This window comes from Lonchura striata, chromosome 7 (assembly GCF_046129695.1).
Source record: "Lonchura striata isolate bLonStr1 chromosome 7, bLonStr1.mat, whole genome shotgun sequence".
Taxonomy (NCBI): Eukaryota; Metazoa; Chordata; class Aves; order Passeriformes; family Estrildidae; genus Lonchura; species Lonchura striata.
The window spans coordinates 21,239,140-21,253,830 of NC_134609.1; the positions used below are offsets into that span (position 1 = coordinate 21,239,140).

Sequence of the window (14,691 nt, forward strand, 5' to 3'; positions counted from 1 at the left end):
CTTGTCATATTACTAAACTCTTTTAGCAAGTCCTGTGTGAGAAAATAGCTGGCCCCAAAAGATGTTTTGGCCAAGGCAGTGTTATGTTTAGCAATGAGAAAAATAGCTATTCAATGTTCAGTAACAGGTCAGTCAGTCATGAAAGAAAAAGAAAACATAAAAGATGGTTGTTTTAAACATTATGACAAATTCTTTCTTGTTTTGGGAAGTAAAATTTGCATAAGCTTGTTTAGATAAAGCTGGATGTAAATATTTTCAGATTGCTTAGTGTGAGATGATCTTATGCCCACCTTGCCAGTGGTCTCCAGAGTACCATAATATTCAAGTAATTAAAATGGAAAAGACATCCTGGCAGGCTGTTAGTATTATATAAATATCTGATGCTTTCATCCTGAGGCTTTCTTTTGCTGTTAGGAATTCATTTATTTAAGCAAGTTAGTTACGCGACCAGTTTGCAAAATTGTCTGTTCTGACTATTTGGCATTAAGTAAAGAATTGAGAATGTATTTGGGTGTGTCTGAGCTCTATATGCTAAATCTGTCATCTTTTACAAGACCAAAGAGATTTATAGCCTGTGTACCAAAGACAGCCTTTTATAACTTTTGCTTGGAAGTGGCTGAATGTGCAAACAGCTGAGCTTAGTGATATAATACTACTAATCAGTCCTTTCTCTGTACTGCTTGGGTGAAAATTGCCATGACTCAAGATCTTGCTTAGCTACATTAAGCACTTCATGCAGGTAAAAATCCCTCATTTGTTGAGTAAATCCACACCTATGGTGGATAGTGCTGAAGGAGCTTTAAGCTACCCTGGTTTAGCACTAGAAGAAGAGAGAGATTGATGTCTTCTCTGTGAGGTGGAAGGTTCCAGTAGAGGAGTAATAGCCTCTAAAGCTGCTTTTATTACATCCAGAAGAACAGATCTGTCTAATCATTGACTCTGTTAGCTTCCATTTCAAGGCAAAACATATGCTGTCACTGTGCTGAGCTGAAATGCTGATTCTGTACTCACACCTTTGTGCTGTGAGTAAAAGTACTCCTACTGACCTGATCTCTCTTCAGTGCTAGCGACCTTTTTGCTCTGTGTTCGAGCTTAAAGTATGTCTAAATATTTTCACAGAGCCTTCTCAAGCACTGAGCCCTCTTTTGAACTTTGCACCTCTGTGCAAACTAGCATATATTGATATCTTACTGAAGGCTATGTTTGTTTGCACAAAATGAGCTTCTCTCCAAAGGCTTGTGCTCAACTGTGCATGACCTTATTGGAAGAGCATGTTATTAGAAGCATGAAAACTGATGGATATGATCAGGATCTTAGTGATTTGGATTGACTGCTAGTTCTTATAGTGTGTTCAGTACTTTAAATTAAATGTCTTATTAAACTAATGATTGATGGTCATTATTTTGTCAGTGTATCTTTTAAAGCTTTTTTTTTATTGCAATGTCATGCTAGCTTGAAAAATTGTTGTTTAATGAAACTTCTTTTTTCTGTTGGATTAAAAAGCGATGTCTTATAGTAGGTACAACAGATCTACTTTCATGCACCATAGCTACATTTTCCAACATCTAAACAGCCTGGACCCCGCATCAAAAACACCCTCTTGCTTTAACCCTCTCTGTGATCACCCTTCCTATTCTATTAGGATGAGATAGCAGAAATGATGATGAAACTGAAAGCTTCCACACGTCAGGTGGATCAGCTGAAAGAGGAGATCAAAGAAAAGGATATAGCCCTTGAGAAAGCACAAGTGGAATTCCAGCAGTCAGAGGACGAGAGAAAGTCGATGAAAGTAAGACCCTTGGCATAGATACTTTCTTGCAAAGGGTGAACTCCCTGATTTCCCAGACTGCATTTTGTTCTGACCTTTGGTAGTTGTTTTGCTGTATTTTAATAAACTATCTTGTACTTGAAGCACAAGAACTCAGCACCCTTTAGAGATACTAGTTGCAGAAATCTGTGTATCTGACAAATTTAATCTTTGCCTAAAATTGTAATTGTAATAAGAGTCCTGAATTGTCTGTTGGAAGCTTTAAATCTCTTGGTGACTGAACATTTCTTAGTAAAAAGTTCCATTTTGCTTGCAAAAGTGTTGATTTTGTGAATAAACTGGTTTTAGCCAACTTTTTTATGCAGACCCTTATAACTCAACTTTTTATTTTTAAGAACTTTTTTTTTTCTACTGTTTTTAAGTGCAAACCACATTACACTGCACAATGTTGTATTTCCATGTAACTAGCAAGCATTAGTCTTTTGGGAGTTAGGCATTGCCTTTTAGTAGGTCCCTCTGCAGAGAAAGTTATTTTAATACTGTGGTATACAGCAGCAAGATTTTGTCTTAAATCAAAGGAATTCCAAGCTTGATCCTTGGGTCCTTCTTCACAATGCTGCAGCAGCTCATCCTTATATAAGGTATTAGATTTGTGGTGATATCTCAACACAATTTGCTGTACTCTGAAAAGATTTATAGAGCTGTGTTCACAGGAGTTTATTTTTAATCTTCACTAAGCACTAAGGAAAAAAACCCAGTAAAAAATGCAAACAATACACCCAAAAAACAGAAGTTCCCTGTCACTTTTCCCAGTGTTTTCTTTTGTCAGTTTATTGCTTTGCTGCAATGACTTTTTGAATTTTCAGCCTCTCTCAGCACATAGTTATGACAAGATGTCAATAGGGCTTTGTAAAAGGGTGATGAATTTGTATTCTTGTACCTGATCTGTTTCAGAGATGTTTTATCAGTGATGGAGAAGTCAAACAGCATCTCATTCCCTGTGTGCAGCTTTCTGCCTTAACTAGTCCTCAATTCTGTCTCATCACCTCAGAATTCTCTGCCATTTATTTGACAAACATATGACTGCTGCATGGTTTTCCCACTCAATTATTCACCAGCAGGTTTGTCCATACACTGACATGACATTACTGACTTGCTTCAGGTCATTGTGGTCTTCTATCTGTGTCACTGCTGAGTACTAAACCAGAAGAGAATTCAGAGGTAGCTGATTGTCACAGGCACAAAAGAACCCAATTATTTGTGTTGCAAGCCAGCATCAATGTATCCTGTTTGCACTGATGTGAAGAAGTAAGAAAGCTGTTCCTAGGAAATAAATTTAAAGAATGTGCTGAATCATGGAGGACTGGGATTCATAGGAACGAGGTTATGCAGACATGCTCACCTCAGAGCATAAGGCCTTAAAAATGTGTAATCTTGGTAAATGCAAGCTGACTAAAGCCAATACAATGCCATCTTTTGGCTTCAGTTTGCCTTCATGCAGGGCTGCAGGTTAGAGTTGTTAGACAAAGGATCTGAATATTGAAAAAAATATCTATGGCCCTGGAGATTGCAGCTACTGGCCAGTCAAGTGATTTGTATAATTTTGTAGATGTTTATGCATATATTTTTCTGGAAATCTGAATATAAAATCTGACTTGTTATTTCAGCATTCTGTGTTCAGTCCCAGTTACAACTTTTGTAAAACTCCTGCTTTTCCTCTAGTATAGAATATCAATAAAAGTAACACTTGCACTAGTATTTCAGAATCTAAACAAGATTTTAGTTTGAGTTTGGTTTGAGATATTGATATAGGTCCCATATATGTTATTTTTTCTTGCTGACTGTTCTTCAGTTCTTACAAATTCTCTGAACTGACTTCAGGTGAGCTGTGCTGATTTACAGCAATTTCAAATATGACCATTTTTCTGCATGCACAGTGACTGTGTATATTAATTTCCTTTCTCTTACCTGATGTACACAGACCCTCATACTGTGGTTCTAGTCATATTTAATCTGACTGAATATCCTTGTGTGGCTTTAAGTATTTATGTTCCTTACTATACAAGGCAGTTCAGATTTATTTTAACTGAGCGTGTTCCAGTGAGATTTGTTTATATGAATGTTTGCTGACCACATCTAATGCCACTTCTTGTTTACAATTCATATTTTTCTAACATAAGGAGACCATAGAATTGTGATCTATAAAAAAAAATATTATCCAGCAATGCTGAACACAAGAGCAGTTTTACATTTGTGGGCAGCTTTTTGTACCGTGTTTATTGCATTTCAGGATGAAGTGCCTTGCATTTTTATTCAGCTGATGAATTCTGTTGAATATCTGACACTGACTAAGAGAGCTATGTCTTACATGTGTAGGAAAATGAGAATTTTATTAAAGAAAATAAGAATGGAACAAGCTATTTCATTATGATGATGGAACTGTTTGCCTTAAATCGATGTTTTTGCAGGTGCACCCTTCATCACAGCCTCATTCTTTCAGCACTGGATGATGCTTATTTTGAACATCATTCTTTATAAGGGTCAGAGCTGTGGCAAAGTCTTTGAGTTGAGGCTTGAAAATTTTCATAGCTATGAAAATGAACTGTTGTCAGCTAGTTCCACCTTGGCTCTAATTGCCTGGCAGTGATAAAAACTTCTAATAATCCAGGAAGACCCTATTAGTTTTTATCTACATATATGACTTAAACTGAAGATTTTGTGACAGTGGGATAGAATGACTGGGCAGATTCCAGTGTTAGTTTGTGTTGGTGCTATGCAATTCCTGTAGCAGTGCATTTCTTGTTCTTGCTTAGGGACAGCCCCTCTTTTCACAGTCTTCCTCATTTACACATTCACTAAACAAAGTGCTGTGGCTCTTAAATCTTGATCTTCCCTTCCTGGTTGCCACCAATTTTTTTATTCCAGTCTGAAGCCTTTCTTTACTTGATGCTGCTTTGTATTATACAGCAGAGATTGTTGCCCTTGTCAGGAAGGTGAACTGTTCTTTCTCACATCCCAGACTGTGAATAACAACTCAATTGAAAAGCTTTCTAAATATGTGCTATATAATTAAAAAAAGAGACATCCCCGAATTACAACCTGAACCATTGTCATAGATAAAAATACTTCCAAATTTGTATTGTGTATAAGACAATTATATTAAAATAGTATTTACTGTATTTCTCTATGGGTCTTCATGCTTGCTTATCTTGGTGATTAGTTCTCAAAAACTAACAAAATGTGTACCTCTCAGGTAGGTAAAATAATGTATGAAATATTTATAAGTAACTCTTAATTGTAGGTTTCTGTAATGGGAAGTTATTAATTAACAGTTGCTCACCTATATTTTTTATCTCCATCAGGCTGAACTGCTAAAGATGGCAACACAGGCTCAGGAAGCCAAAGCCTATATTAAAAATCAGGAGGCAGAAGAGAAAAAACTCCTAAAAATCATTGCTGAAGCTGATGCAGAGAGACTGAAGCAGAAGAAGGAATTTGACAAGGTTGGAATCCCTAATTTGAGTTTTCAAATACCCTGCATTCTGTTCTCCCATTTGTCCAGTGTATTTTTAAGATGAAGATTCTTAGCTATTGTGAATGTGGTAGTACTAAAGCTTTATAATGCCATTAAAACCAAAATTTTAAGATACTGAAGTGAATGAAATCTGTAGTTTGTACTATTCAGGTGACCGAACCCTTATAGGGGAAATTATTAGGTTCTTGCCATATTTCTTTAATTAATAACAATGAAACCTCTTGACGCCCATGATTTGGACTGATCCAGTATTAATCACGTTACTCTGGGGTTGTGTGAAGGAAGTGAAGTGAGTTTGTGGCTCTGCCCCGTGCCCACAGGTGCTCTGTGAGAGACATGCCCTGGGCACGCGGCTGATTCACCGCAATGACGAGGTGGCGCTGCTCTATGAGAAGATCAAGATCCAGCAGGCCATCCTAAACAGGGGCGAGAGCGACTACCGGCAGCGGGTGGAAGACATGCGGCTTCTCAAGCTGGAGATCAAAAAACTTCGGCGTGAGAAGGGAATACTTGGCAAGAGTGTGGCTAATGTGCAGGAGCTCAGGTAGGAACCCCAGTGGAATACATTTCCGTAGTGACTGTTGCCATGATTTTGTGTTTGAGGCAGAAAATATGGTCTATATGTAGTAAAGACTTGTATCAACCTTGGAGAAGGGGTTTGTATTGTTTGACCTCAAACACAGACAGGATTAAATTCAATTAGGAAAACTGAAATATAGTAATGAGGAAAGAAGAGATCTTGGCCAAAGTTGAAATAGTTTCCATATTTCTCCTTGTACTGTGAGTTGCTGCCTAAAGAATAAACCTGACAACGGCAGAAAAGATGTTCACAGTCCAGTGAGCTACTAAGTGGTACAAGGCCTAGGTTAGTGGAACTCCTTTTGGTTAAGCGATTCAAAGAGTATGGGAGACACAACATATTCATAACAAAATCCTGTTTTCAGAGCTCTCTCCTTCCAGATTTTTATGCAGATCTTATGATCGCTGAGAAAGTTCTAGTTAAATTTTCATTGAAGGTTTTGTTTCTTTAAAACAGCAATTTAATAGCCCAATCTGATTTATCTCCTCCTTCTCTAGCTTAATGCTTTCCTTTATTGTTTACCCCTCCTGTATTTGAGGTGTATTCTCTCCTGTGGACTTTTTCTAAGAATCAGTCTTGATTTGTAAGGAGAGGCAGTTATGTTTTTAGCAGATAACCATTGTACCAATGGTTACACAGTTTTGGGTGAGATCTTTACTATCACAGTTTTGGGTGAGATCTTTACTTTATCAGTGTGATTCTGTGACTTTCAGCAGAACAAATTAACTTCAGTCCATGGTCAGTCCCATTGATTCCAGTGGAATTATGCCAGTTTGATTTGGTGAAACAGAAAGGAGAACTGGGCACACTGCATTAGCAATTGAAGTTTTCATTGAATGACTGCAGATAGGAATGGGATTTGAAGTAGCTGCCCAAATGAATTCAGCTGAAAGTCTGTTACTGTATTGAAACTCAGTGATGGTATTGAATTGCAGTGTGCTGCATGCCATGATGGGTGGATCAATTCTTGCTAACTGCAGCAGCAATCTCATACTTTAATGAAGTCCAAAACCATAATGAAAACTGCCTGTCGAAAAGATTCCATTTATCACTTGTGCTGCTAATTAGCTTTCCCGATTTGCCAATTGGAAATGTGAGTTTTTTTCCCCCTGTTCCATAACCTCACAGTTAAAAAAAGGCCTTTTTCTCTCTAGTGAGCTAAGTGCAATTCTAAGCCTAGTAGGAAAAGATTCAGTGGTGGAGGAGGCACATCGCAATCTTTCACCCCCTTTTGACATTGGAGAATTTAAAGGATCCCATCACTAAAGTGATAAGGGTCAGATAATTACAAAATGTGCCTTTTTTCCTGCCCTTAAACCCCCTATCCCCACCATAAAAGCCTAGTTGTCAAAGAATCTTGGTAGTGCGCAATTAATTTTAAATTCAGCAACAAGTCACCTCTGGAATTTCTTGAGGAGATGTAATAAAAGAAATCAAAGTTCAGTTCTCTTAGGAACAGTGTCCATCATACTTATGTCCTAGAGTGTGTTTTATTTAATGGATTGTGTGGGCTGTGTAGATTTAAAACCTTTCAAACATAAGCTGTTAGATTCAACACGGGGTAACTGGATATGACCCATAACTGATTTGTAGGTTTATGAACTAAGTGCCCTTCTGGACTTAATGTACATGGGAAGATGTGAAGAGTAGTCTGTGGAGTAGATTCCCTGGGAGACTGTTTTCTGAGTCATTCTTAATGAAGCAAGTAAAGAGATCCAAGTGTGTTGTTTTATGGCTATTTATTTTACCACCTGTTTAGTGGTATCATGTTGTTATATTTTGCCACCACAGTATTGCTGCAGTGGCAAAGTGCTTCTTTGTGCTTTCCATATAGTGCTTCCCATGCACCATAGTGCATGGGAGAATGATTTGTTAATGCTCACATTAGTGACTTGGTCTCATTGAAGTATTTTTGGTGTGTTTTTTCTTTTTATTTTATGCTGGTCTTCAGATGGGAGTTTAATCACATGCAAAAGGAGCTGTTAAGGGAACAGACTCGGTGCAAAATTTTGGAAGAAGAACTGCAGAAACCCTTGCAAGTTCACAGATGGAGAAAATTAGAGGTGATGTGTGAGGATTTTGTGTTTCCAAAGCCCCTATTATCACATCAGTGACCCAGCAAAAGCCTATTTCATTTACTGTTGTGCAAATGATGTGGAGGGACTGGGCAGACTGAAATTTCCATAGTACCAATGGAATCCTTACCTGCTGAATGCTTTCCTTGCACAATGCAATCAGTGTTATTTTTCTGTCACTTTCTCAATGAAAAATTGTAAAGAGACAGTGAAGTGCTAAAGGGAATAAGAATGCATTAGAAGAATTCAGAAGGAGGTGATTCCTTAACATGGATGGTGAGAAATAAGATGATAAGGGAAAGATGCAATCCTACCCTCCCCGAGCAGGGAGATGTATATAGGAAGAAAGGCTAATAGAATAGGTAGACTGGAGAATGGACATTACATCTGAGAAAAAACAAAATGAATCCTTCACATAAACAGTGCTGGACTCATAAAGACTCATAAAGTCATTCCAGGTAATGTGAGTTCAACTGCTTTACATAAAAAGCAAATCTAAGTTTTCACATGATTTGAACCTGCCAAGTTGAACCTGCCAAGTGAAGGGGGAAAATAAAAAATCCATCAAGCATAGACCAAATACATGAACATCAGTTGTCATCACTGGATATTTTTGATGTAAGTCAGTGCCATCTGAGATTCCTCAGTTGCATGGATCTCTGATCTGATGCCAGCCTGGGTTACTTAGCTTCTCTAATATTGAGTGATAATGTGCTCTGTCCCTGCAGAAGCAGAGCTGAATATTTTGACTGTGCTTACTAGCATGATAGTGAATTTCTGATCTTTCCATGCTGAGCTTAAAGTTGGATGGTGTGATTAGCTTTTCTCAAGGAAGGGAGATATAATGCAGGATGCTGAATCACACATCTAGGTACAAACTCTATCAGCACCTTGTAACAAAGTAAAATCAGGCCAGTCAAAACATCCAGTGGTGGGAAAATGAATCTATGAAGAGACTGATAATGGGAAATCATGTCTTTGCATTCAAGGTAACTGGTTTGTATTTGGAACACAGAAAGGCCAGCAGATGGCAAGATACATATGAAATAATCCTGACAGGGTTTTGGTTCAATTCCTAATGAACAAACACTTTCATATCACTTCAGTAGTCACAAATTGGCACCATGCTTGGGCAGTGCTATAAAAAAAATCAAGGACTGAGTGGATCATGAGGACTGGTCTACTTTTTAGCCTGGTTTCTCAGGAAATGATGTTGTGTTGTGAGCACTGCTTGTGTATCTGTGTCAGTGTCCTAGTTATGCTTGAATTGATTAGTCAATTTAGATAAAACTAGACAAAATACTAAGAACAATGAGATACCAAGTTCTTTATAAGCTCAAGCAAATATAAGAGGGACAGACTTTATTGGAGCCTTTAGTGCAGTGTGAGTTTAATCCTTATGAGACACCCCATGAGAAAGGAAAAGCCAGATTTGAAAGAGGTGTTATGAGTCCCTGAGTGAGGAAAAGTTTCAGTCAGAGTTTGCCCTTCATTGAAAGATCCAAGAAGAAGACACAAAGTACTGGGAAAATAAGCTGTACTGGCTCCTCCTCACACAATTATTTCTTTGCTCCTTAGAGGTTTCTCCAGATTCAATCTAAGCCAAAAGAATGAAAAGGAAGGGATGGAGAGACAGACATCTACTAGCTCCTGGTTTTACGGGCTGTGTAGGTAGAGAGCAACAGTACAGTATTCTGTCAGTATTTTAAATGTTTAATTCCATTGAAGAATAGGATTTCACATGTATGGACATTTTAGAACCCCATAATAATTCATCAGTGTACCCCCCAAGTTTGTTCCTCTTAAGTTCTCCACCTGTCTCAAGATTAAATTGTAGTTAGTATTTTTTTTCTTGATAGAAAAGTCTTCCCCTTAGAAACTAAGTTGTCACTGTGTGAAGTTCTTGGACAGCAGGAGGTACTTGCACTGCTCTTAATTTGTCAGTGGACAGTTTCAGTTGCTGCTAAAGTGATATATTAAGTTCCAAGACTGCTTGTATAAATGCAAAAAAAAAAAAAAAAAAAAACAACAAACTAAAAAAATACCTGAATGTGTCTTCCCCTAGTGCCCCTTTTGTACTTGTTACTCTTGAACACTGAGATATTGTGGTTTTCATTTGCAAAAAAGAATAGTAACTTGTTATGTATAATTTTTGGGACTCCTTTGCTCTTTCCTAGGCCAGTGACCCCACTACCTATGAGCTGGTTCTGAAAGTGCAGAGACTACAGAAGCGACTTATCAGCAAGACCGGTGAAGTGATAGAGAAAGAATTTCTCCTTCAGGTACAGCAGCATCCTTATTTTGTTGCATCTCATTAATATATTTGACTTTGCAATCTCTGTCTCCTGACATGTGCTTCCTGGATGTTCCTATTTTATTTAGATGCAGACTTTGGATTTCTTTTGCATGCCCTTTAGGTAGCTTTAGATGGCAGCACTTACTCACTGGAAGAGAACAAAAAGCATCAGATGAGTTGATTTTTATATTCTGGTTACTGATTCCTGGTCAGCTCTGTAAAATACAATTAAAGGTTGGCTTTAGTTTATTCATGTAATAGATTAGTCTTCAGGTCAGTCTTGGACTATTTGGAAGGTTTTTCTGTGTCATTTTAAACAAGTATGCTATGACCAGAACATGAAGGAAAATTCCTCATTGGTTCCATTTGTGCTTAGCTTGGCTTTTGGCAGGAGGAATCTTAAAGAGTTTGTGTGATTTAGATATGCTGCTGTCTGGAGCATGTTTGATTTCAAGGTTTTTGTGCTGAACTTTGAAAAAAAAAAATTGTGATAGCTTATCTTTTTTTAAACTGTATCAGATGTCCCTTAACCCCAGTGATAACAGTAAGATTTATGCTGTAGAATGAAGGAAAGACTGTATTCCTATAGTGAAAATGTTGCTATCAAATATGACAGAGGACTCCAGAGAGTCCTGGCTTTAACCAGAGGTGTTAATCTGGTCTATCTGGTGACTATAGGGCTAGCTACAGATTACCAGCTCTAGGTGTGATTTTAACATCTTAAATACCCTAATAGTCTTGATGCCTGTGTTGGGTATCACTCACTGGAGAGTAAAATGTGACCTGAATCTCCCTCTGTCTTGAGAAGAAGCTCTGCAGATCTTATCAAAACAGTGTTTGTCTCTATTTATTGTTTCATGGGAAAACATGAAAATTGATCTGAAAATTAATTTGAATGTAATTTATGGTGTAATTCCTCTGCTTGGAAAAAATGTAATTTTTGTTGCATAGCACTAAAATGCTGTCAGTGAAATAGTTATCTTAAAATGTAGCAAAAATAGCTCCAAATTTACTGTGCTTTACACATGCACAAAACAAATTCTGTTAGATTTTAGATAGTCTCTATTGCATATCTGGCCTTATCCTTAGTATGCTTCCATTTTGCTATTATTTTCAGCTGAAGAACTGAGATATACAAGTATTAAGTTGCCTGCACAAGAAAATCTTTGAAATAGTAGGTATTTGAGCTTACATTACTGTACTAGCCATTGGTATAATCTTTCTGTCTCTGCAATGGTCCTTCTATGGCATCTTTATGACGTTTTTATTATTTTTCTAGATTTAAGACAGGGTTTGGCTATATAAAATCTAATTATTATAGCTAGAATTGCTAATGAGTTCCTTTGTGTTCTTAATTCAGGCACCAATTTCCTCTGTAACAATGCTGAAATGAAGGTTTCCCTTGGAGAAATAATAGTGAAGGCCAAAAATACTATGCTCCACATTATGTTCAGGGATTTAACATCAATGTTTCTGAGCACTTTTCTGTTTTTCCACAGTGTTTTGAGTCCTCCACAATGACTGAAAAAGGGCTCTTTCAGAGCAGGGTGTGAGTATGAGGAGGTAGCCAGAGATGGAGGACAACCCTCAGCTCGTTCCCTTGAAGGGCTCTAAGTGCTGCTGGATGGCTCAGTGGCACAATGATCACAAATTAAGGGTACCAGCAGAGCTGCTTCTGCTGAGTGTCTGGATAACCTGGTACAAGGCATTTCATTATTCTTTGGACTGGTTGTCCATGGCATGATGATCTCTTTTGTAAAATCATACCCTGCTACTCAGCAAAACAAATCCCTCTCTAATAACTTACTAAACTGATATTACCAAATTCCAAACTGCTGTGGTGAAGGGGTGAGCCTAAGGAACACTTCCAGCAGAAGGAAATAAACAGAACAGTAACATCAGCCTTCTGGAGAGGCCTGAGTTTTACACACCAGGAGGGTGGCTTCACTAGACCACCTTCTGGGCAGTTTGAAAGATTTGAAGTAAAGTATTTGAAAGGATTGGATCCTGACTGAAGTTTAGAATTATGGGAAATAGCAGTAATTTAGCTCCAATTTCAAGATTTTTTTTTTTCCTCCATATAATTTGTATGTTGAAAGAGTTCTTCTCCCTTTCTTTTTTCTTTTATTTTTAAATCCTGCTAAACCCTTCACACTTGAAGGCATTCAGTATCTTTTTAATATGGGTCTCTCCTGAAGTCAGCTCAGTTCAGTCACTGCTCATTTTCAGGATTGGGGGAATTGCTGATCACTGGCCTGTGCCTACTTGGCAGAACATCCCCCATACTCAGAGTTGGAGCCTGCAGACTGAGGGATAAAAACTTATTAGGTCAGAGAATCACTGCTATCCCTGTGTTATATTTGCTTGGATAAGTCACAGTTCTTCACTCCCAGTCATCTTCATTCACATCTTGCCCTGTAACAAGGGCATAGCCATTGGGTGTACCAGCCTTAAAATTAATCTCTTGCTTGCCATATGTAATTTTTTTCATGTGTGTGGCCATCATGCTAGCAAATAGGATATTTGTCTAAGATGAACTTGTGTCTGTATCTAATGTGCATATTATGTAACATAAATTTCCTCACATCAAAGTGTGTTAATAAAATAGAATACAAAAATCCTTGTGTGTTGAATACTGAGTATTAAAATTACCTTTGGAGTTTAGAAACAACCCATGTGAGGAAATGGTGGAGCCCAGTGTCAGCAACCTGCAGTTTGATTTGTAGGGTATTCACCCTGCTGCATACTCATGCAGAGCTGTAATGTTTTTATAAGGGAAAACAATTCCATTTGTATTTTATGCACTGTAACTCTGTCTTCTTTTTTTTACTTTTTGGTAAATGGTCTTTTAAATAAAAGTGTGGGGAAACAAGATTTCAGCTGGATATATAAATGGAAATTTTCTCTAAGCAAGGATCGCAGTATATAGATTCATGTAGAAAAGCATCTGCTTGCTTTACCTGCTCCTGATGTGCATTTGATCATATCCTTTTTATTAGCTTTTTCATTGTTTCTAACCTGTCATTTCTTTAAAACTGAGGCAGATGTAGAAGCAAGCTACAATCCATGCAAGGTGATTAAAAGAATGATTTGCTGTGTTTCAGTCTGAAAATTTAGATTGCTGACAGTACAGGAGAAACTCAGCTTGACTCTAAAATCTCATACAAAAATTCATCTTACTCTCTCTTAACCAGTCATCAGGGCAAATATTTTGGATCAGACATATGCTGAGAGAGAGTGAATATGCAGCATGCTGAATGTTTGGTTTCACTAGAACAGTTTTTCAGAGTTGAACATTTTAATAAAGGTGTAAAAAGATTTCCTATGCTAGAGAAATTACTGAAGTCTTTTCTTGTTTCTGATTTATCTGTGCCCTGTCACCACAGCATCTATGTTATAAGGTATCAGCTCTCATATACCAAATAAATGTGGTCATCCTGGTGTGCAACTTTGAAGAATAGCTGCAAAGCAGGTGGTCATACTTTCACTTTTAATTCAGGTATTCTCACAGTTATGAGCTGCTGCACTGATGAAAAATGTGGTCTTAAAAATCAGATCCAAACCCAAGGTCTTGAATGCTTTTGGTCAATATAAATCCAATGGTATTTTTTCCAAACATAGGAAATGTTATTTGAGAGATAGCCAGTTTTCCTGTTTGAATTGTTACCTTCTTTCTGAATTTGTGCAGTCAAGATGGAGCACATTTTTGGTTCTTTTCTAAACTGTTGAGTAATATTGCAGGGCTTTGTGGAGCAATACTTTGTGTGTTATCCAGATCTCATGGATGGGTGAAGGTATTTGTGAACACATGTGGAATGAATGACATGTTGTAAGGTCACAAGGAATAATTATTAATAAACAGGAGTGCTCTGCAAATCCTGACTGCAAAAATACAGTTGCTCGCTTTGCATGTGGGGCAAATCCCTCATGTGACTGAAGCTGTGCTCTGCTGTGTGCTGAGCAGTGATGTGGTAAACTCGCAGTGCAAAGTATTACCTTGTTAGCATTATGATTAGTGTGGTTTTAGGAACTTATCCCATTAAAAGTGAATTATGCACTGCTTTATTTGTTTCAAATTTAGTTCTTTCTCTTCAGAGCAAACTCCTCTAATTTGATTTTATGTCTGACTGAGCAGAATTTTATTCAGCTGCATGTCTTGGAATGGGTAAGAACATAAAGATTCACATTATATGTCAGTTACCTCTTTTGTCAGTCATCTCAGAAGATTGCTCATAAATGTAAAATGTAAATGTAAAAGAAAGACTATTTGTTCAGGGAAGCAAAGGCAATTGTCTTATTTAAGCCTTGCATTTAGTAGTGAAAGCATTGTTTTTCTGTACATAGATATTTGAAGCTGTCAGCAATGAAAGCTCAGGACTGGGCAGCCAAGATATGATGCTGTGCTGGCTGTGTCTTGAGCTCATAGTTCAAAGAGTG

The 14,691-nt window shown here is 37.6% G+C and overlaps 1 protein-coding gene across 1 annotated transcript in view; it reads left to right on the top strand.

Moving 5' to 3' along the window:
- Nucleotides 1-14,691, top strand: part of CFAP58 (cilia and flagella associated protein 58) — a 56,908-nt gene that overhangs the window by 22,689 nt on the left and 19,528 nt on the right. The window contains exons 11-15 of the mRNA XM_021536293.2: nucleotides 1,643-1,789; nucleotides 5,131-5,271; nucleotides 5,624-5,847; nucleotides 7,835-7,946; nucleotides 10,136-10,240. Coding sequence (XP_021391968.2) covers nucleotides 1,643-1,789; nucleotides 5,131-5,271; nucleotides 5,624-5,847; nucleotides 7,835-7,946; nucleotides 10,136-10,240 — 729 coding nt within the window. The remainder of the gene's footprint in view (nucleotides 1-1,642; nucleotides 1,790-5,130; nucleotides 5,272-5,623; nucleotides 5,848-7,834; nucleotides 7,947-10,135; nucleotides 10,241-14,691) is intronic.